This window comes from Saccopteryx leptura, chromosome 1 (assembly GCF_036850995.1).
Source record: "Saccopteryx leptura isolate mSacLep1 chromosome 1, mSacLep1_pri_phased_curated, whole genome shotgun sequence".
NCBI lineage: Eukaryota > Metazoa > Chordata > Mammalia > Chiroptera > Emballonuridae > Saccopteryx > Saccopteryx leptura.
Genome location: NC_089503.1, coordinates 247,516,247 through 247,537,352, shown reverse-complemented (window position 1 = coordinate 247,537,352; position 21,106 = coordinate 247,516,247). Strand labels below are relative to the sequence as shown.

The window sequence follows — 21,106 nt, the reverse complement described above, 5'->3', positions numbered from 1 at the left end:
TATTGCAGGATTTTAATATTTACTTCAAAGTAACTATAATGGAAATTTTGGTTAGGTTAATTTTCTATCTCCTGTCTTTTTGAAAATTTTTAATTTAAAAGATTACTTGAAATTAACTGAAATTCTAATTCGAGCCATTATTTGCTAAAAAAAAAAAAAAAAACACCAGAAAAAACCCACACTAAGTACAAAACGTATACCGTTGTATGCGTTGGCCGGGAATCGAACCCGGGTCAACTGCTTGGAAGGCAGCTATGCTAACCACTATACCACCAACGCTACTGCCAGATGTGTTTTGGCGAGGTTCCTTTAGTAGGAAATATATTCGCATGGTTAGGCGATACCAAATTATATGGGGATATCTTTGCCTGGCGTCCCTCAGTGCATCGGAAGACACCGTCCATGAGATGTCCCACGCAAGGGCCGCGCCCGCAGGTCCCCCCAGAGCCGCGGAAGCCTTGGTGCCGGCCGGGCGGTGACCAATCCCAGGCCGCCCCCTGGGCCGCTCGACTTCCGGGTCAAAGGAGCCTGAGATTCAGAGTCCCCCGCGCCCGCCACTTCCGGGGCCGCAGTCCCGGGCATGGACCCGCGAGTCTGAGGCGCCTCCGGCCCCGGGACGTCCTGGCCAGCCTGGGCGCCGCCCTGCGCCAGCCCCGAGCCCTGGTGAGCAGCGCCCGCGCGCCCCGTCCTGCCTCAGCCGCGACTCTGAACCCGTCAGTGACCTGTCCCGGTACCCTCCGCTCCCGCCTCCGTACACTCCGGCCCCACTGTGGACCGCACTCCCGGTCTTTCCAGTCCCTGGGTTGGTTTCCTCTCCGCCCCGTCTCCTCACCCCTTCTTCCCCTCCCGCCCTTTCTCTGCTCGGGCCACCTCTCAGCCTCTCCGTGGCCCGGCCTCGCCTCCCCACCCATCCCGTCGCTGCCCGAGTCACCTGGTTCTGGCCCCTTCCGGGTGTGGCCGCAACCCAAGAACGCCCCCTTTCCTTACAGGCTCTGGACGTCCCCACCTTCTCCACCTCCCATGCAAATACATGCCCTTTAATATGAGAGCAGAAGCTATCTTCTTGACCCGCGTGCTGTTCCTTCCCCAGCGCTTGGCCTCCCTCTTTCCACTTTCCCTCAGGGTCCAGCCACTTCTCTCAGCTTCCCCCCATCACCCCGCCAGTCCGGCCGGTCACCTTCTTTCCACACAGCCTCAGACCATCCTGATACTTCCTGACATCGATGCTGCCGCTGAGCCGTCGGAAGTGGCCCCTTCCCCTTGCCATTACCCCTGTCAATCCTCCCATCCCCCACCGCAAAAAAGTTCTTTGCCTCAGGGGAAAGAACCAACCTGCTTTCGAGGAGCTGGGACTAAAGCCCAGATGTGCACTGTGTTCACTAATCTCCGTCATCCCTGGCTGGTCCTGGGGGAACTGGGTCCTGGGAGGACTTTTCTCCTAGGTGTGGTTCAGGACATACAGGGCTGGGATACCAGGTAGAGAGAATATGGTACTTGGGACTCCCCAGTGGAAGGAGAGTGAGTGAGTGATTAGCCAGCCCCTCCATTAACCCACCATGTTATTGACATTCACTCTGTCAAGCCTTGTGTCCTATACCTGCAGCCAGAATGGAGGTTTTCTGGACCCTTTAGAAGGTTAATTGTGCTGAGGCGGGGCAGCCAGGGAGGCTGGGTGTGGGTTGGTGGGATTCACTTGCCTGCTCTAAGATTTAGAAGTTGGCAGGAAGTGGTTTCCTTCAACCCTGGGTTCACTGCCCACAGAGACAGTTGGCTGGGACCCAGGCCAGTAGCTGCAGCTTTGTGTGCTGTTGCTGGAGACTTTTTTTTTTCCATCCAACATTCATCCTCCTCCAGCTCTGCCTGTATGAACCCCCTGAAAGACTGGGGGTGAAAAGGGGAGAGTGCTGATTCCAGATGGATTTAGTGGAGGCGTGGCTGCAGCCTCCCACACCTAACAGTGCCTGGTGTTTAGTTAGTGAATGGTGTGGATTCTGTCTCTGAAGCCCGATTCTCCCCGTGGTGTGGTTTTAAATAACTTGCTTAGTGTCATGTATGTAATTTCTGCTGTGTCGGCACTTTACTTGTACAATCTCATTTAATCCTCACAGTGGCCCTACTGTAGTCTCATTTTATAGCTGGGGAAATTGAGGCACAGAGAAGTTAAGTGACTTCCCCAAGATTGCACAGCCCAGAAGTGGCAGAGCCAGTATTTGGACCCATATCTCTCTGACACCAGGGCCCTTTTCACTACTGCACTGAGAGTAAAGCCAGTGCTTCTTTACGGTGACATGTTGTTTCACCTCTTCCACATGATCTCCATCCTGCTTTCTTTTTCCCTAAACATCTGGCACCTGCCTGTTGTCCTGGGACCTAGCTCATCGACAATGTGGTTGGGTGCCAACCAAACTGACATCCCAGTGAGGCGTGCTCATTCACCCAGAAGAGAGGTTCTCAGCCTTAGAACTAGTGAAATTTCTGGCCAGGTCATTTTTTTTTTTTTTTTTTTGGTGGGGTGGGGGAAGGGAGCCATCCTTTGCTTTGTGGGATTGTATGTCCACCAACCAGATTGCCAGTAGCATACCTTCCAGTCATGGTGACATTTGGTTATAACCAAAAATGTCCCCTGGGGACCAGAATCGGCCCTGTTTGAGAACCCCTGGGTTAAGGAATTCCATTAACTCCTCCCTGCCAGGAGACACTGCATTCTGTTCATTTGACCTATTGAGGTCCTAGGGTGTGGAACACATTTAAATATGTGAACTGAGTGGGGAAGGAGAAAGGAGGTGACCCTGGGGGTCATTCTGGTTTATACCATCTGGCCATCAGGGATTTATTCTGCTGTCGTGACCTAAGGATCTAATTTTTTTCCTCAAATAATGAATGCAGAGTATTCTTGTCAGCACTGCTGACATTGGGGCCAGATCATTCTCTGTTCTGGGGGATAGCTCTGGGCACTGTGGGTTGTTGGGCATCACCCCTGACCTTCACCCACTTGATACCAGTATCACCCCAGCCCCCCCATCAGTGATGACAAACAAATATGTTCTGCCTGGGAAGGCAGAATTGCCCCCATTGAGAGCTTCTCTCGTAAAATGAGTGATGTGCAGAAAGATCAGGTGTTGTGATGAGGGTGACAAGGTAACACCTTTGGACTGGATGCTAGGAAAGCCCTCTGAAGAGGTAATATTGGGACCTAAAGGATAAAAGGGAGCAGGTAGTATAAAAAGCACGGAAAGGGTGTCCCAGGAAGAAGGACCGAGTAGTGTGTTTAGGGGAGAGTAAGGCCAGTGTGCTGGAGATCATGGTAAAGGGCAAGGGAGCAGGTGAGGTCAGGAGGCCATCAGGGAACAGCCACAATAGGGAATTTGGTTTTATTCCATTTCTGGCAAGTGTCTGTGGGTAGCATCCTTGGAGTCATTTGATACTCCCATCTTCTCGGGGACTTCTCACCTTGGGAGAACTGCTCTGCAAAAAGATGCTTGTTTGTAGCAGTGCCAGGCACCCTCTCAGATTTCAGGGCAGAGTCTGAACTGTCTGCCTCATCAGAACACCCTTGGCATTGAGTGTTCCCCGGAGGCATGGAAGACTGCCTGGGAAGTGGGTAGGGGAGAAGAGGGTGAGAGTTTGCACCCTTGGATTGCTTGCTGGGAGTTGCAGCCTTGTGGTCTCTCCCTTTGCAGGCTCCCCGACCCTCCTGATCAGCCAAGTGGTTAATGCAGACGGTTAAGAAGCTGCGCCTGGACAACGCAAACACAGGAAGTTGGAGGAGGTGAGGGGCATGGCCTCACGAGCCCTGATTCCTGAGGATGTTGCATAGTCTTAGGTCTGGGAAGATTCCTTTGCTCCTCCCATCCCCCTCCAATTCTTCATTTCCCTAAAGTGAAGTTCTGGCTGGCTGTTTTGTCTGAGGAGGCAGCATGGGTTAGTGCAGGGTTTCTCAGCCCTGGCATTGCTGACATTGGGGCCAGATCATTCTCTGTGGGGCTGCCCTGGGCACTGTGGAGTGTTGAGCAGCATCCTTGGCCTTACCCACTTGATGTCAGGAACACCTGCAATCATGACAACCTGTGTCTCCAAAGATTGCCCAGTGTCCCTGAGGACAGGATCAGCCTAGTTGAGCATGGTTGTGAGGGTTTTTTTTGTTTTGTTTTTTCTTTCTTAAGTGAGAAGCAGGGAGGCAGAGAAACAGACTCCCACATGTACCCCAACCGGGATCCACCTGGCAAGCTCCCTATGGTGATGCTTTGTCCATCTGGGGCCATTGCTTTGTTGCTCAGCAACCAGGCTATTTTAGCACCTGAGGTGAATCCATGGAGCCATCCTCAGTGCTCAGGGCCAACTTGCTCCAACTAAGCCATGGCTATAGAAGAGAGAGAGAGAAGGGAGAGAGGGAGGGGTGGAGAAGCAGATAGGCGTTTCTCCTGTGTGCCCTGACCGGGAATTGAACCCAGGACATCCACACACCAGGCTGATGCTGTACTGCTGAACCACCGGCCAGGGCCAGGATGTGAGTTTTTAATCTAACAGAGTGGAGTGACATTGGTTGGGTCATCTGACTTCTCTGAGCCCACTTTCCAGTCTCCCAGATGGAGCTGACTCTGGAACTCTACTCCCAAGCTTACAGTGAGGACTGAAGGTAATTACACACACAAGATTCATGCACTTGGTAAATTCCATGTCTGGGGCCTGGCATGAATTAAAGAGACCATAGGAATTCCTTGACCAAGTTGACGTATGTCAGTATCAGTTTTCTAACAATCTTAGGCTCATTTGCTTTTAGTAAGTACAAATGATTGGGGAGGCAGGAAGGAAATTAATGGTAACCCTGGCTGGTTGACTCAGTGGTAGCGTGTTGGCCCGGCGTGTAGATGTCCTGGGTTCTATTTCCAGTCAGGGCACACAGGAGAAGCGACCATCTGCTTCTCCACCCCGCCCCTTTCTCACCCCTCCCTTCCGCACAGATTGGTCTGAGCTAGTTAGCCTCAGGCCCTGAGATTGGTTCCATGGCCTCTGCCTCAGGCCCTAAAAATATGGCTCCATTGCTGAGCAATGAAGCAACAGCCCCAGATGGGCAGAGCATCACCCTCAATGGGCTTGTCGTGTGGACCCCAGTAGGAGTGCATATGGGATTCTCTCTGCCTCCCCTCCTCTCACTAAAAAAAAACACCCCATGATGATTCTGTAAAACAGGTGTGATTGGGTCCTAAGATGCAGGCTCTGAGAACATGCAGTCTCCGTGTCTAATGCGAGAATGTGTCAGGAGGTCAGTTAGTGATGGGAACCCATGTCTCTCTCCTCTCACGCCTTTGGTTCTGGGTGGGCACAGGCTGGGCTGCAAACTGGTTCTATAAGGCTGGTTGTAAAAGCTGGAGGCCACAGTGGTGCCAGGAGTAGCATGTGTAGGGCAGAGGGTGGCCTGCTGTTTTTGGGAACCCCTAGCTATAGGGACATATCAAGTGTCCTGAAGGCCACTCCCTTGAGATCATAGATCCCCTTCCTAGCTTCTCACCTCCCCTTGCCCGGCACCTACCCAGCACTTGCCTTTCTTCCTTTCATATCTCTCTGGTTGGCCTGAACTCTCCAAGACCTGCAGCCAGAGCTGAGAATCCATAGTTCCTCTTGCCTTCAGCCTGCTTCTCTCATCACAGGCCCCACTTGGGTCTCTGGCAGGTGCCTCAGGGCATGGTGGCCCCAGCTCTTGGAGCACCAGCTTAGAGATCATAAAACTCCCATCGGGCCTTGGCAATGACTGAACTGGGAGGTCCTTTGCTGTTTGCTGGTGGTGTCACAGGCTGTGAAGGTGTCCTACCAATTGGCAGAAGGAAAGTGTAGGTGGACCTGGCCTAAGAGGCTTGCAATCCACTTTATTTCCCAACTGTGTAAACTCTTGACTCAAGAAGCCCAGCACAGGCTGGTGCTGGATAGGAAAGAGCTAGCACAGACTTGCTTTGCCAGCACCCCATTTCGTCCACCTGCCTCTCTTTCTCTAGCCTCTTCCTGCAGTCAGGGCTTTGCCTCTGGGGAGGAGACAAGTGAGTGGAGGGTCAGGCTGTTGCATCAAGCCTTAACTTGTCTGGGAGCTCAGGCTGACCCACTGCATCTAGAAGAGTCTTGGAAGTTTCTCATGATGCTTCATTTCATTTCTCATCTCCTGGATCGCATTTTTGCTCCTTGGGCTATCTGTAGCGATTTGAGGCAAGATCATTTTTATCACTCTTTGCTGTGGAAATAAGCTGTGTAATTTTGTGAGTTCTTTCCCTGGGCTCTTTGCTTTTGGGGTCCCCTTTAGGGCCCTGGAGGTCATAATCTCTTTTTTTTTTTCTGTTATGAGCAAGGCTTGAATTGTGGTGGCAGAGTTTGGGAGGGTTAGGTGGTGACACTTGTTCTCCTGTCTTGGTTTTCTGGGCTTGTTGCTAGGAAGGCTTGGGGCCGTGTGGGTTCTGGAGGGCTCAGCTGGCCCCCGCCTAACCCTCTTTTGGCCCTGAAGGCTCTGCTGGGCTGTGGTCTGTGGCTGCAAAGCCAGTGTAGGAGGAGCTGAACTTACTGTGCTCCTTCTGACTAGGGGACAGAACATGCCAGCTCATTGTGCATGCAGGCTCTGGCAGGGTTGTGTCAGACTGAGCAAGGAGGGGCATTTCTCCTCCCCTCTGTTAAGGAATTGAGTTAGAACTCAATTTCCTTAGAACTCGGAAAATCAGCTCACAGTAGATGCTCAAAAGCCACGGGTTCTCTTTTCTTGTTTCTTTTACACCTTGCCTCTTGAAGCAGGCAGGGGTCCTTTGTCCTCAGTTGGTCATTTTGTGAAGTCTGCTACTGGCAGGGGTCAATGGGTTCTGTGAATTGGAGGGCACCTGAGTGAAGGAGGCAGGAGCAGAGATCTGCCTGTTACTTCTCTACAGCCCATGGTCCATGCTGTTCTGGCTGTGGGCGCAGCAGTAGCTTCAAGTCCCATTCTGACAAGTGAATGCAGACTTCAGTTTGCAAAACTGCTAATCCTGGCGCCTGCGGTCCTGGTGTCCTGCAAGGCCCTCGGACATTTGGTGCTTGCAGAGGAAAGCAGGGCCAGCCCACTCACTTCAGCTGGCCTCAGGAGACGACCCTGGCTCTTCCACAGCCGGGTCACCATGGCTGTGTTTAGATTTCCCTAAAACAAATATTTGCCTGGCCAGTCCCGCCTGATCAAGAAGTGTGCTCAGCAGCTAGTGGGAGAGGGGAGGGAGGTAGCCTTTGCACGGCTGCAGCTGCTCCTGAGTGGGATGGCCTGAAGGCGGGGGGGGGGGGTACATCTGTGCTCTCACCTGGAGTTCTCACGTTCCCAGTGAATATCTGCCTGCTTCTCTGAGTGTCTCCAGTGAGGCACAAGTTTTCCCTGCTGGACAGCAAGCTGTTGGCAGAGGTGGGCGATTAATTCTCTGTGCTCAGGCTTCTGTGCATGGGCAAATGTGTCTCCTATGGCCTTCTGGAATGCCCACTGTTCCAGGTGCCACATGAAGTTTTGGGGACACAGCCATGAACAGGACAGACATGGGGGAGACAGGCGATTGACCGATGACCATTGTGATGAATTCTGAGAGTGTGAAAGATTAATGGAGAGACCAGCTTTGGTATGGATGGGCAGAGAGTTTCTAAAACCTGACAGATATTCAAGCAGAGACCTGATTAGAAGTTAGCTAAGCAAAGAGAGGGAAAAAGGTGTTCCAGGCAGAAAGGATAGTATGAGCAAAGGCCGTGGGGTAGGAAGGAGACGGGCCTGTTTGAGGAGCCAAGAGAAGGCCAGTCCGCCTGGGGCATAGTGATAACAGACAGTGAGGTTTGAGAGTCTGGCAGAGGTCAGAGGACAGAGCGTTGAAAGCCAAGGTGAGGATTGGTTTTCATCCTAGGGAAAACCAGGCAAGGTTTTTGAGTTGGTAGACAGCTGCCATCATTCAGCTGAGAGGTGATGGTGGCTTGGGTCTTAGCAATCATGATGTTTGAGAGAAGTGTAACAATTTAAGAATTATTTAGGGGGCAGGGAAGGTTGCACGGTATGGGGCTTGGTATGAGAGTGTCTGATGAGGAGGCAGCTTGTATGTGGAACTTGGTTACCACTTCCCTTCTCACTTTCTTCCACCTGTCCCTTCCTGTTCATAGCTTCTCGCTGAATTCTGAGAGGGCAGAGAGGATGGCCACTGAGGCACCAACATCTGACCCAGGCGACACAGTTGAGATGGAGGATGTGGCATCCCGCTTCCAGGTGCAGAAGCACTCGTGGGAAGGGCTCCGGAACATCATCCATGGCAGCCGCAAGAACTCAGGCCTGATTGTCAACAAGGCTCCGCATGACTTCCAGTTTGTGCAGAAGACCGACGAGTCAAGTCCCCACTCCCACCGCCTCTACTACCTAGGTAAGCCTTCTAGCAGGCTGACCTTGACCTGGGCAATGTTTCTGGAATAGCTGTTACTAAATCCTCTAGTTAGTCCTCTCAGTTAGGAGGTCTAAATAGATGGGCCAGGCCTCCAGTGAACTGTGCCACCCACAGTTACACAGAGCTATGGTTCAGGCCTAGGGCATAGGCCTGAGCCACTGAGATTATTTCTCATACCAGTCAGTTGGGCCTGACCCTGAATTCCTTTTCAGCCCCCTGGGCTGGGCTTATGAGATGTGGGGCTCCCTCAGCAGTGGGAGTCACAAGAAACTCCAGTAGGCTGCGAAGTGAAGTGTTAAGAAGAATGCTGAGGTTCATGGAAAGCTGCTCTGATTGCACAACTGTATGCCTTGTGGGCAAACAGCAAAAGGTGGCCTGCCACATTTTTGCTATAGCTGCCCTGGATACCCGGATAAGCTGGTTAATAGCTAATCACTTCCTCCTCCGAGTGTGCCTCTGGAGCAGCACTTTCTACACATCTGTAGTTGTTATGTGTTTGTGTTCCCTGCCAGGCCCTGTGAGAACCTTCAGGGCATGACATAGGCCTTGTGTACCTGTGGCCTCCTGTGTTTATACCCTCAGCAGCCAAGCCACAGCCTGGCTCCTGGTAGGTAGAAAGTCATATCTGCTGAGCAAATGAATGTTGCCCTACTTTACCTAAAGTTCTCATAGAGCAGGTAGAAACAGTTCCAAGCGTGTTTGAAAGCAGCATGCCACATGATTGCTGACCCAAGGCAGGTTTTTTTTCTCAGTGTCTCAACTTCTGGATCTGGGTCTTTCTATATCCTCAGCCCCTGGAATAGTGGCTGTTCCTGGTCATGTCCTCAGTCAATAGTGGAATGAGCGATGAAATGAACAAATGAAGGTGCGGGAGGCTAACTCCATGCTAATGATTGTGACATCAGATTGCTCTCCCCTTCCCACAGTCAAAGCAGGCCCTCCTCATAGAGACCCTCATGGAAACCAGAGTGGTTTGGCAAGCAGCAAGCACAGAGTTAAAGGAATGGTCTAGAATGGGGGTCATCAGGAACAGCAGGCTGTGTTTGGAAATCTGTTTTTACTGATGCCCAGCATGCCCACTTGTTTATTTCCACCTGTTGCTGCTTTTGAGTATAGTTGCAGCTGGTCATATGGCCCGCGAAGCTGAAAATATTTACTAGCTGGTCCTTTACAGAAAACAGTTTGCCAGCTCTGGCCTAGGGCTGGATGTGCTTCAAGCTTCATTTAGCCAATGAAGAGCTTGGCTGTTAGGACTGAAAGAGGCCAAGACTGATGGACTTGGATGGGCTGTTGCCTCTATTTTTCCTGCAGTTTTGTGGCCCACCCCAAACACTTTTCCCCTCCTTTCTTTGGCCACTCACTCAAGTTCAGGTTTCGATTATGGTCGAGGCACTTGTATGAGTTTCCTAGGACTGCTACTATAACAAATCACCACTCACTCAAGTTCAGGTTTCGATTATGGTCGAGGCACTTGTATGAGTTTCCTAGGACTGCTACTATAACAAATCACCACCAATTAGGTGGCTTAAAACAACCAATATTTATTCTCTCACAGTTCAGGAGACCGGAAGTCTGAAATCAGTTTCTCTGGGTTGAAATCAAGGTATTGGCAGGTATACACTACACTCCTCCCAGAGGCTCTAAGAAAAAATTCGTTTCTGCCCTCTTCCAGCTTCTGGCGGCTGTTGGCATTCCTTGGCTTATAGCTACATCACTGCAGTCTTTGCCTCCTTGGTCACTTCGCTGCCTCTGCTTCTGTGTCTGAAAGCTTTCTCTACTTCCCTCTTACAAGGCAGGTGATTAGATGTAGGGCCCATCTGGATAATCTACGCTAATCTCCGCAGTTTAAGATCCTTAATTTAATCCCACCTGTAAAATCCTGTTTGCTACAGAAGGTAACATAGTCATAGGTTATGGGGATTAGGATGTGTACATTTTTGAGAGCCATTGTTCAGCCAACAGCAGAGATGCTAAAGGGACAGAAATCCTTTGAGCTCCTTTGAGCCACCGTGTGCACTTTGTAGTAAGGTTGCAGGGGCATCTCAGGGAACCCCCACCCTGCACTTCATGATATGGCACCCCAAGCCTGTGGAGCCCAGGCAGCTACCCTGTGTATATTCTTCTCCATGGGTCTACCTTCACTGCCCTGCTGCCCTTGGCTCCTGGGGTTAGCCATCCAGGGTTCTAGTCACCAGCAGAAATGGATGAGCTTTCTCCAGATTTCTGGTACAAGGAAACAGATTGGCTCAACATAGGTCAGATGTCCACTTGTCCAGTCAGCTGCAGTCTGTGCACAGTTCTGTGGCTGGGTACCTGAAGTTCACAGGACACTCTGAGGGCCTACCCCAGTGGGTTGGGGTGGCTCTAGACAAAGGCTGTGGACCTGGCAAAGACCCCAGAGTGTGCCTAGAACAGTTTAGATCTGTGCTGCCTCTTTCAGAGTGACACTGATCACGCTTGAACTTACCCAGTCTCCATCACTCAACACTTCAGGGTACCCTTGAGCTCACTTCGTGTCCAAGTTCCTGGGGGAGCCCTTCCCAGAGCCCCCAACTATTTATAACATGGTTTTACATTAGCCCAGCACTTGAGTACATGCTGGCAGGCAGTGATTTGGGGGATAGAACAGAAGGAACCTCCAAGGATGAGGACGATGCCTAGTCTGTTGCTCTAAGAGCCATCTGCTGCCCTGCTCCCCCCGGGGCCCCTGCCTCCTTGGTGGGCACCAGGCTTGGCCATTTGGGGCATGTGGAGTCAGGCACTGGATCCTCAGTGAAGGCTCTTTCAGATGTGCCTGATGAAGCCCAGTGCACTTGAGATGTAGCAGGAAAGGCACTTTGCCTGTTGCTGCTGCCAGGAGGATGGGATAGCGGCAGCTCAGGTTTCAGGGCTCAAACTGCAGAGTCAGGAAAGCCTCCCCTCTGGTTCTCCTGCTCCTCCCCACTGCACATGGGCATATCTTGTTGGACAGGGAGGGTGCAGGGCCCCAGCCAGCTCTGAGGGTTCCTTGGAAGAGAAATACACAACCACTGTGTCCTTGTGTCCTGTGTCCAGATCAAGGCTCCCATGCCCCTACTGGGCTAGTCACACAGGCCACAGAGCATGGGGGTGGAGTTGGTGCTTGCATTGGAGATGGGGTTGCAGAGCTAAAAGAAGACAGGAGGGGCAGTAATGACAGAAATCAGCAGTAGTCATTGGTCACCTCAGACCCCTGCCTTGCATGCTAATCGTCAGCATCACAAGTGCTGAGGGCAGCTCATCCAGGCAGTGTGTTAGCTTAGGCCATTTGGTGTCTTTTCTTACTAATCAGCTGGGAAGGGAGGCAGCCCTGATCCTTGGCAAGGTCACCCCCCTTGACTTCCCATTTGGAAAGCTCCAGCTGTCCCAGAGAGCCCTGCAGGCAGAGGTTGTCCAGAGCACACACCATGGACAGCCTGGACTGGCAGTGTCGTGTCTGTGCCTCTACACATGCCGTGGACGGCCTGGACTGGCAGTGTCGTGTCTGTGCCTCTACACACGCCGTGGACGGCCTGGACTGGCAGTGTCGTGTCTGTGCCTCTACACACGCCGTGGACGGCCTGGACTGGCAGTGTCGTGTCTGTGCCTCTACACACGCCGTGGACGGCCTGGACTGGCAGTGTCGTGTCTGTGCCTCTACACACGCCGTGGACGGCCTGGACTGGCAGTGTCGTGTCTGTGCCTCTACACACGCCGTGGACGGCCTGGACTGGCAGTGTCGTGTCTGTGCCTCTACACACGCCGTGGACGGCCTGGACTGGCAGTGTCGTGTCTGTGCCTCTACACACGCCGTGGATGGCCTGGACTGGCAGTGTCGTGTCTGTGCCTCTAACTGGGAATGAGACAAAAGAAGCACCTTAAAGCATCCTTAGAAATCGAATTGAGAGTACTTCCCACCTGCACATCTAAGTGAACTTTGCATTTTCCTTAAATCTGCTTTAAAAGGAATCCTTATAAATTACTTCTTGGGCTTTTGGCTAAGATCAAGTGTTGAAGGAACACTTACTAACCTAGTAATTTTCTTTAAGTAGGCTCTTATTTTGCTAACTATACTTCATGAGCAACTTTATCATAAGTGGAAAACCCATGTCACTTGCCATTTTGAGAAGTTACCTATAAAGATAATTGTAAGCAGAACAGATGTTATTTGTTAAGGGAGCCAATGTGGAACCTGCCTGTTCTCCCAGTATTAAAATTGGGAGAACGTATGAGGGGGGTCCTGAGAAGAGGCCAGTACCAGATTGAGATTTCTCCTGGGGAAACTCAGATTGGAAGAGAATCAGTGCTGACCTATTGTGGTGCGGTGGGTTAGGTGTTGACCTGGATGCTGAAGTTGCTGGTTTGAAACCCCAAGCTTTGCTTGGTCAAGGCACATATGAGAAGCAGCTATGAGTTGATGCTTCCTGTTCTCCCTGCTTTTCTGTTTCTCTAAAATCAATAAATAAAATCTTTACACAGAAAGAAAGGAAGAGAGAGGGAGGGAGGGGATCAGAGAGGGACTCAACTTTCTGTGATTGATTGTTAGCTCACAGCACATTCCTGGGCTACCAAGGAATATTCTGTCAACTGCTGGTGGCTTCCACACTGCGAGGAGTGTTGCCCTGGTGCCCAGCATCTCGTTGCACAGAGCTGGGTGCAGGGGGACCTAAGGCTTATTGGAGAGAGTTTGCTCTGCCATTAACTGTATTAACAATTGTGCTATCATCCATCCAAAGACACTACCAGTTGGAAGATCTGCCGTTATTTTATTTGCCACTAAGAACAGGACAGCACTGTCATCAATAAGACATATCTTGACTTCAGAGGTGTAAGAATGTGAAAAATTGCAATTTGTTGGAATTATGCTGATATCACCGAATGACATTTCCTGGGCATTGTGCTAAGTGCTTTGTATTTTTACCTCATTTAATCCAAACTGACTCCCCAGGGGGCAGCTGCTATCATTTTATAGGTAAGGTTAGATTAGTGGTTCTGTCAGGGAGGTCCTGCCCTCAGGGGACACTGGGCAGCATCTGGGGGCATCTGTGGTCAACAGAACTGGGGGTGCTCCTGGCGTCGAATAGGTTGGGCCAGGAATGCTGCTCACTCTCCACAGTGCCCAGGATAGCCCTATGGAGAGTGACCAGGCCCCAGTGTCACCAGTGCTGAGGGGAGAAATGCTTGATTAGACACACATTTGCTTTAATCCTAGATTAATTCGTGGTTTTTGCAAAAGCCTTTAATAAAGGATGTTGAAGACTGGAGCCTCCTCTGTTGAGAGCTGGGTAGCTCTGACCACCCTTTTTTTATTCTATTGTATCCTCTTTCTTTCTTTTTTTTTTTTAATTTTTTTTATTATTTATTTATTCATTTTAGAGAGGAGAGGGAGAGACAGAGAGAGAGAGAGGAGAGACAGAGAGAGAAGGGGGGAGGAGCTGAAAGCATCAACTCCCATATGTGCCCTGACCAGGCAAGCCCAGGGTTTCGAACCAGCGACCTCAGCATTCCCAGGTTGACGCTTTATCCACTGCGCCATCACAGGTCAGGCTTGTATCCTCTTTCTTAGGTAATTTAGGCCAACCTATTCAGCACAAACACCTCAGCAGTGGAAGACCCTGTACTACTGCTGACATGCTTAAACCAGAGGTCATAGCTTCTCTGGGGAGGGGTATGCAGCCAGGATGTGCTGGCAGGATGACATAGAAGCAGAAGGAACCAGCTGGGCCCAGCTGTGGGGAACCTGAGGCCGACCCCCTCCCTGTCCTGAACCATTCTGGTTTTTCCTTTTTCCCCAAGGGATGCCTTACGGCAGCCGAGAGAACTCCCTCCTCTACTCTGAGATCCCCAGGAAGGTGCGGAAAGAGGCTCTACTACTCCTGTCCTGGAAGCAGATGTTGGACCATTTCCAGGTGAGCTGCACCCGTTGGGTCCTGCCTGTGAGTGAGGCATGTGGGCACAGGACACATCATCAGGCTGTACACCATTCCTGTGGACCCTCAACCCCCGAGAAGCCCAGGACAGCCACACAGTTTATGCACACCCTCAGAGAAGACCTTCTGGCTCACTGTCGCTCTGTGCCCTGACCCCAGAGCCTAGGCTTCTGATAAGAATGCTTATCAAAGCATCTCTTCCTTTTAAATGCCTCACCAAGGAATTGAATTGACTTGGACCTGGGCTTTTTTATGGAGACTTGGCTAGTAATTAATGTCATCCAGACTTGGCTTGATTCCAGGGAGAAGGATGGTGGGTGAGGGACAAGGGTGCCTTTTTCATTGGTTTATGTTTAGTTTGTAAAAGTAATATGACAATAGCAGGGAGTGGGGGGGTGACATACTCTGAATTTCTCCATGCCAATGCAACAGTTCTCCCTTTTGCCTGCCCCATTTAGTCCCCAAGCTAAAGAGCTTATATTCACATAGCTTTTGTTTCAGCATGGGGGTAATTCTGCTTTTTTTTCGATGCATTTCTTGTCATTAACATTCCTTTGCATCTCCATAATCGTCCTTGGGACAGCTTTGTGGTGGTGCCTACAATAGTTTAACTGCCCAGACCCCCCCCCCGGGGTTGGGTGTTTTGGTGATCAGGTGGTCCTGAATTTGCCCCCTCTCCCCCCCACACCTGTATAGAAAGCATGAATGTTTGCGTGGGTTCAGATTGAATGCTCTTGGCAGAAAGGGGTGGTGAAGAGTGCAAGGAGTGTCTGTAGGACTGGCCTTAGGAACCAGGGAAGAGTGGTCCAACAGTGTCCCTCCATGCTGTGGGGCAGAGGACAGACAGTCCTGTCTGCCTTGGAGAGACTCCATATGGAAAGGGGCACAGGGAAGCCCAGAGATGGATGGAGAGGGAGGAACTCCACGTAAGGCCTAGAAACCTGGCAGGCAACCCTGGGCACTCTGACCACGTGGACAAGGGCTCTTTTTCCCATTCTGCTTGGTACCACTCTGCCCATCAGAATATTCCTTCTGGTGTGGACATAAGTCAGATGGTCAGGTCCCTCCTGGGAGTGCTCAGGTTGCCAGGGCATCTGGCTACTGACACTGGCATCTGTTTCCTGTCTATCCCCAGGCCACTCCCCACCATGGGGTCTACTCTCGGGAGGAGGAGCTGCTTCGGGAGCGGAAGCGCCTGGGGGTCTTTGGCATCACATCCTATGATTTCCACAGCGAGAGCGGCCTTTTCCTCTTTCAGGCCAGCAACAGCCTCTTCCATTGTCGGGATGGAGGCAAGAACGGCTTCATGGTAAGTCCCAGTCTCTGGCTGTGGGTGGGGTTGTTAGGTGGATGGCATCTTGCCTTCCTGAGCCAGGCCTCTCTGTCACAGGTGTCCCCCATGAAACCATTGGAAATTAAGACCCAGTGTTCTGGACCTCGGATGGACCCCAAGATTTGCCCTGCTGACCCTGCCTTCTTCTCCTTCATCAACAACAATGACCTGTGGGTGGCCAACATTGAGACAAGCGAGGAGCAGCGGCTGACTTTCTGCCACAGGGGTGAGGCAGGCGCCAACTCCTGGCCAGGGTGGACGGGAACCTGCAGCCAGGGATGTGGTCTGTTGGGCCAGGCCTGGGCTAGCACTTTCCGGGGACAGCCATCAAAGCCACCAGTCCAGCTTCTAGAAAATACCCTGCCCCTAATTTACTAACCCTGACCCCCAGGCACCTTCCTCGACCCTGCTCTTGCAGACCACCCTCCTGTGCGTGGCCTTCTGTGGCCTCCCTCACCAGGCACTTACTCTGTACCTCTGCTTACTCAGCCCTGACCTCTACTCTCCTGTCTGACTCCATAGAATCAAGCTCAGATCTCACCTGCTCCCCAGGTTGTCCCTTATGCCTTTCCTTGATGGAAGTGACCTTCCTCTTCTGCAGATGTCTATGGGACTCTACACCCAGCATCTTTTCAGACCTGCCTCCCTGTCCTGCCCCATAGCCCTGGGGCCTTCGTGCTAAACCTGAGTGGCTCAGCTGAGGGCAACTCAGACACTGGCTATGTCCAGGGACATTTTTAGTTGTCATAATTGGATAGAGATATTTCTGGGATCGATCGAGTGGGTGGAGGTCAAGGAATCCGCTCAGCACCCCATAGTGCCCAGGGTGGCCCCCACAGAGGGCCCCTATTCTGCTGTTAGCAGTGCCGAGGAGGAGAAACCTGCTTAAAACTAGACTCCTCATCTCTCGCCCTGCGTTCTCGTTACTACAGGTTTATCCAATGTTCTCGAGGACCCCAAATCTGCAGGCGTGGCCACATTCGTCATCCAGGAAGAATTTGATCGCTTTACTGGCTATTGGTGGTGTCCCACAGCCTCTTGGGAGGGTAGGTCCCTTTCCATTAAAAAGAAAAATGCTTCTATACACATTTCTTTTATTAACGGAGTATATGCGTTTCTGCTCTTTGCACTTTTCACTTAAAGAAACCTTAACTACCTTTCTATCGATATCAGTGTCTCAGTCAGTTTGAGCTGCTATAGCAGAGTGCCACAGTTTGGGGGCTTATTATCACAGCAGACACTTATATCTCATGTTTCTTGAGGCTGGAAGTTCAAGATAAAAGCTCCAGAAGATTTGGTATCTGGTGAGAACCTCTTCCTTCTTGCTGTGTTGTCATGTGGCAGGGTCTCTTATAATGACACTAATCCTACTCATGAGGGCTCCACCCTCATGACCTAATCACCTCCCACAAGCCTCCCACTGTGTAATGCCATTATATTGGGGGTTAGAATTTTAACATTTGAATTCAGGGGGGGGACACACATTCAGTCTATTGCAATCAGCATACAGAGGACTCTAATAATGATACTTGACTGTGGAGCATGAATGTGCCATGGTTTATTAACACTTTCAGTAGTGAGTTTTTTTTCATGCTCACTGACCCCCGGGAGTGAGTTTTTTTCAAAAAATTAAATTAGTTACAGTTTTATTAACTTAAAGTTATGTTTGTCTGATAACCAATTTATAGAAACAAGAAGAACATAATTTGCCTTTTTTTAACGTTGCCTTACACATTTTTAAAATAAAAATTTTTGTTATCTCGTACTCTGGATGGTCAGGAGGCACGAGGATGTACATGAGCATTCGTACTTCTCAAAGGGTTAAACTAATCCTACACAGACACTAGTCATTCCTAGTTGTGGGTTTTGTATTTATTTTGCTGTCATATACAATACTCCTATGAGCATCTTTACTCCTAGATCCTGGTGGGTGATCTGGGAGTATGTCAGTGGTTCTCAGTCTGCCTTTAGGGTACATTTCACAATGTCTGGAGACATCTGTGGTTGTCACAGCTGAGTCTGAACTTCAGTGCTGCCACTCCCAAACCAGCAACAGCCTCAGGCCAGCCCCTCAGCTTCTTGGGCTTCCAGTGTCCACCCATAAAGCAGGTGTGGATGTTTCTGGTGACATCTTTGGTCTGTGCACAGTGAGTCTTAGGTGAGGGTACGGAAAGCACTAGGTGAAGAACCTTCCCAGTAGCTGAGGAGGGAAAGGGCTTGAGGAAGGAACAGCTATGGGCTCTGTGTCTGTGACGTCAGCATTGTCAGTCACCATGCTCCTTTCTGAGCTGTTACCACCCAGTGACTTACTTATTCTCATAATGATCTTTATTGTAATTCTTCTTGAGCCATGTGTTAATCAGTTTGGGCTGCTGAACCAACTCCCACAGACTGAGGGCTTAACAGATGTTTATTGTCTCACAATGCCAGAAGCTGCAAGTCCAAGGTCAAGGTATCAGCACCTTGGCCCTCTCTTCTTGGCTTGTAAATGCCATCTTCTCCCTGTCTCCCCACATGGTGTTTTCTCTGTGCACGTCTGTGTCCTAATTTCTTCTTATAAGGACACCAGTCTTATTGATTTAGGGCCCTCCCTAATGACTTAATCACCTCTTTGAAGACCCCATGTCCAAATACAGTCACATTCAGAGTCTTAGAGGTTAGGGCTTCAACAGAGATTTGACAGGAGCATACACATTTAGCTCATAAACCACTCCCACACAGCCATCTTTCATGCCATTTTGTGTGGGAATAGCTCAGTTCTTGTCCCCATTGTGCAAGTAAGGAAACTGAGACCCCAAGAGGAGATGTGACTGGCTGAAGATCTAGTAAAAGGTCAGACCCGATTTCCAGCACCAGCACTCATGCTCTTGTCTAGGCCCAGCTGTGGCAGAGCAGAGTCCCTAATGTGTACAGGATGGGGTGGGACTCCCGGCACCCTCAGTAGTGTCCCCTTCTCCTTCCCAGGTTCAGAAGGCCACAAGACACTGAGAATCCTATATGAGGAAGTCGATGAGTCTGAGGTGGAGGTTATTCATGTGCCCTCTCCTGCACTAGAAGAAAGGAAGACAGATTCATACCGATACCCTCGGACAGGTGAGTGCCCAGGACAGGCTTGGGCAGCTGGGCAGTGGTCTGAGTCCTCAGGGAGCAAGGTGAGGCATCAACTAGATGGACCCACAGTACCCAGAGAAGCAGGCTGGGCTCGGGAACAACAGTAGGGTCAGCACCGCCTCAGGGCCCAGGAGACAGAAGGAGCCACAGGGAAATTGTGATGGGGTGTGCGCCCCATCCTGGGGTGCATCAGACATTTACCACCTTGTAAGAATACAGACTCAAGTTTGCCTGTTTCTCAAGAGAAGCTGGAAATCCAGACTCGATTCAAGAAATTGCCCAATTGGTTTTTTTTGTTGTTTTTTTTGTTTGTTTGTTTTGTTTTTTAGTGAGAGATGGGGAAGCAGAGAGAGACAAACTCCCATGTGCGCCCCAACCAGGATCCACCTGGCAAGCCTACTAAGGGGTGATGCTCTACCCATCTGGGGCCTTTGCCCATCCTCAGCACCCAAGGCCAACTTGCTTGAACCAGTTGAGTCTTGGCTGTGGGAGGGGAAGAGAGAGAGAGAAGCAAGAGGGGGAGGGGTGGATAAGCAGATGGACGCTTCTCCTGTGTGTCCTGACTGGCAGTCGAACCTGGGACATCCACACGCTGGGCCGACACTCTACCACTGAGCCAACCAGCCAGGGCAAAATCTCCCAATTCTTAAATGTCGCTTAAATTGTTTGAGAATACTTAGCCTGGCCTGTGGTGGTGCAGTGGATAAAGCATCGACCTGGAACGTTGAGGTCGCCGGTTCAAAATCCTGGGCTTGCCTGGTCAAGGCACATATGGGAGTTGATGCTTCCTGCTCCACCCCCCATCTCTTTCCCTTCTCTTTCTCTCTCTTCTCTAAAATGAATTAAAACAAAATACACGGTGGGCCAGGTTCAGCCTGCAGGCCTCTTGTTTTCACCTCATCAAAGCAAATGAAGGAGTTGTCCTTGCTAACCTTCAGTGAACTCCTATTGTGTGCCATGCTAGACAGAGCCTTCCTAGAGGGTATTATTTCCCATCCCTAATGCAAATGGGAGAAATCAGTCTCTCCCCTCCCCATTTGACAAGTGAGAACACCGAGGCTCAAAGACATTCCTTGCCTGGAGTGCTAAGCCCTGAATGCCAATTGAGATTTTTTTTATTAAGTGAGAAGCAGGGAGGCAGAGAGACAGACTCCCGCATGCTCCCCTATTGGGATTCACCCAGCAAGCTCCCTACCAAGCATTGCCCATCTGGGGCCATTGCTCTGTTGTTCAGCAACTCAGCTATTTTTAGCACCTAAGGTGAGCCCATGGAGCCATCCTCAGCGCCCAGAGCCAACTTGCTCCAACTGAGCCATAGCTGCAGGAGAGGAAGAGAGCAATAGAGAGAGAGAGGAGGGAGAGGGGGAGGAGTGGAGAAGCAGATGGTCACTTCTCCTGTGTGCCCTAACCAGGAATTGAACCCAGGATGTCCACAAACCAGGCTGACACTCTACCACTGAGCCAACCGGCAGGGCTGCCAGTTGAGATTTGTCATAGAAATAACTGGAGCCTGAACTGAATTGCACCTCTGGAAGCATGCCTTAGTTGTCCCAAGCTATAAGCCACGTGCCTTCCAGTGAGTTGGGACCCTGGCTGTGTCACATGGAATGTGTGCCACCTTTCTGCATATTGGTTTTATTATAGATGTGCCTGTCTTCCCAGCCAGATTTCAGGCTTTCCAAAGGCAGGCAGGTGTCTTCCTTGTGTATGTATTCCCCATGACCTCCTCATCAATATCACTTTGTGTCTAGAATGAGGTCCTGGCCCCAAGTCAGGAAGTCCTTCCCAAGGACTTTGTGCCTGGATTAGAGAAAGTGATGTGCCCTTTGGGCACCTTTCCTTTCCCTACCTCCAGTGCCAGCTGTCACCTTTTTTGTAGGCATCACCCTGCATTCTCCACCCCAACACCTGCTCTCACCCTACATGGGTGACACCTGCTCGGCTCACCTCACTTTCATTTCTGCAGGTAGCAAGAATCCCAAGATCGCCTTGAAGCTGGCCGAGTTTCAAACCGACAGTCAGGGCAAGGTAAGAGGGGCCGGCAAGCCCCGGGAAAGCTTCTGGATGAGAAGAGAGCCTGGGGTATGTGTGCAAGCTCTTAGATAGTTGAGCAGCATCAGCAGGCTGCTTGTCCCCTTCCCCAGGGGCAGGTGTCCCTCTTGGCCAACTGGATCCTAAAGCACTGCCCAGAGCTCTACTTCCAGGCCGGGCTCTGCCACCTCCTGTTGCTCTCCACCTACTCTGAAATGACAAGGTCCTCATCACTTAGGGAGTTGTTGCTCAGGCCTCCATAGTCAGTAGGACAAGAGAGGCTGTGGCTGAGAAGGGCT

At 50.9% G+C, this 21,106-nt stretch overlaps 1 protein-coding gene and 1 non-coding gene across 5 annotated transcripts in view; one reads left to right on the top strand and one right to left on the bottom strand.

The window, feature by feature from the left end:
* Positions 1–207: 207 nt before the first annotated feature.
* On the bottom strand, positions 208–279 carry TRNAG-UCC (transfer RNA glycine (anticodon UCC)). The gene has a single exon. It is a non-coding gene; the product is annotated as a tRNA-Gly (tRNA).
* A 249-nt stretch (positions 280–528) lies between these two features.
* The window catches only part of DPP9 (dipeptidyl peptidase 9), a 42,082-nt gene continuing 21,504 nt past the window's right edge, over positions 529–21,106 (top strand). For 2 of the 4 annotated variants that reach the window (XM_066344780.1, XM_066344784.1), the window contains exons 1-9: positions 529–663; positions 3,681–3,769; positions 8,131–8,384; positions 14,199–14,311; positions 15,468–15,641; positions 15,723–15,891; positions 16,598–16,711; positions 18,630–18,758; positions 20,743–20,804. In XM_066344780.1, the coding sequence (XP_066200877.1) occupies positions 3,714–3,769; positions 8,131–8,384; positions 14,199–14,311; positions 15,468–15,641; positions 15,723–15,891; positions 16,598–16,711; positions 18,630–18,758; positions 20,743–20,804 (1,071 nt within the window). In that variant the 5' untranslated portion in view covers positions 529–663; positions 3,681–3,713. Of the gene's footprint in view, positions 664–3,680; positions 3,770–3,802; positions 3,824–8,130; positions 8,385–14,198; positions 14,312–15,467; positions 15,642–15,722; positions 15,892–16,597; positions 16,712–18,629; positions 18,759–20,742; positions 20,805–21,106 lie in introns of those variants that run through there. The other 2 variants (XM_066344783.1, XM_066344781.1) reach the window with 2 other exon arrangements.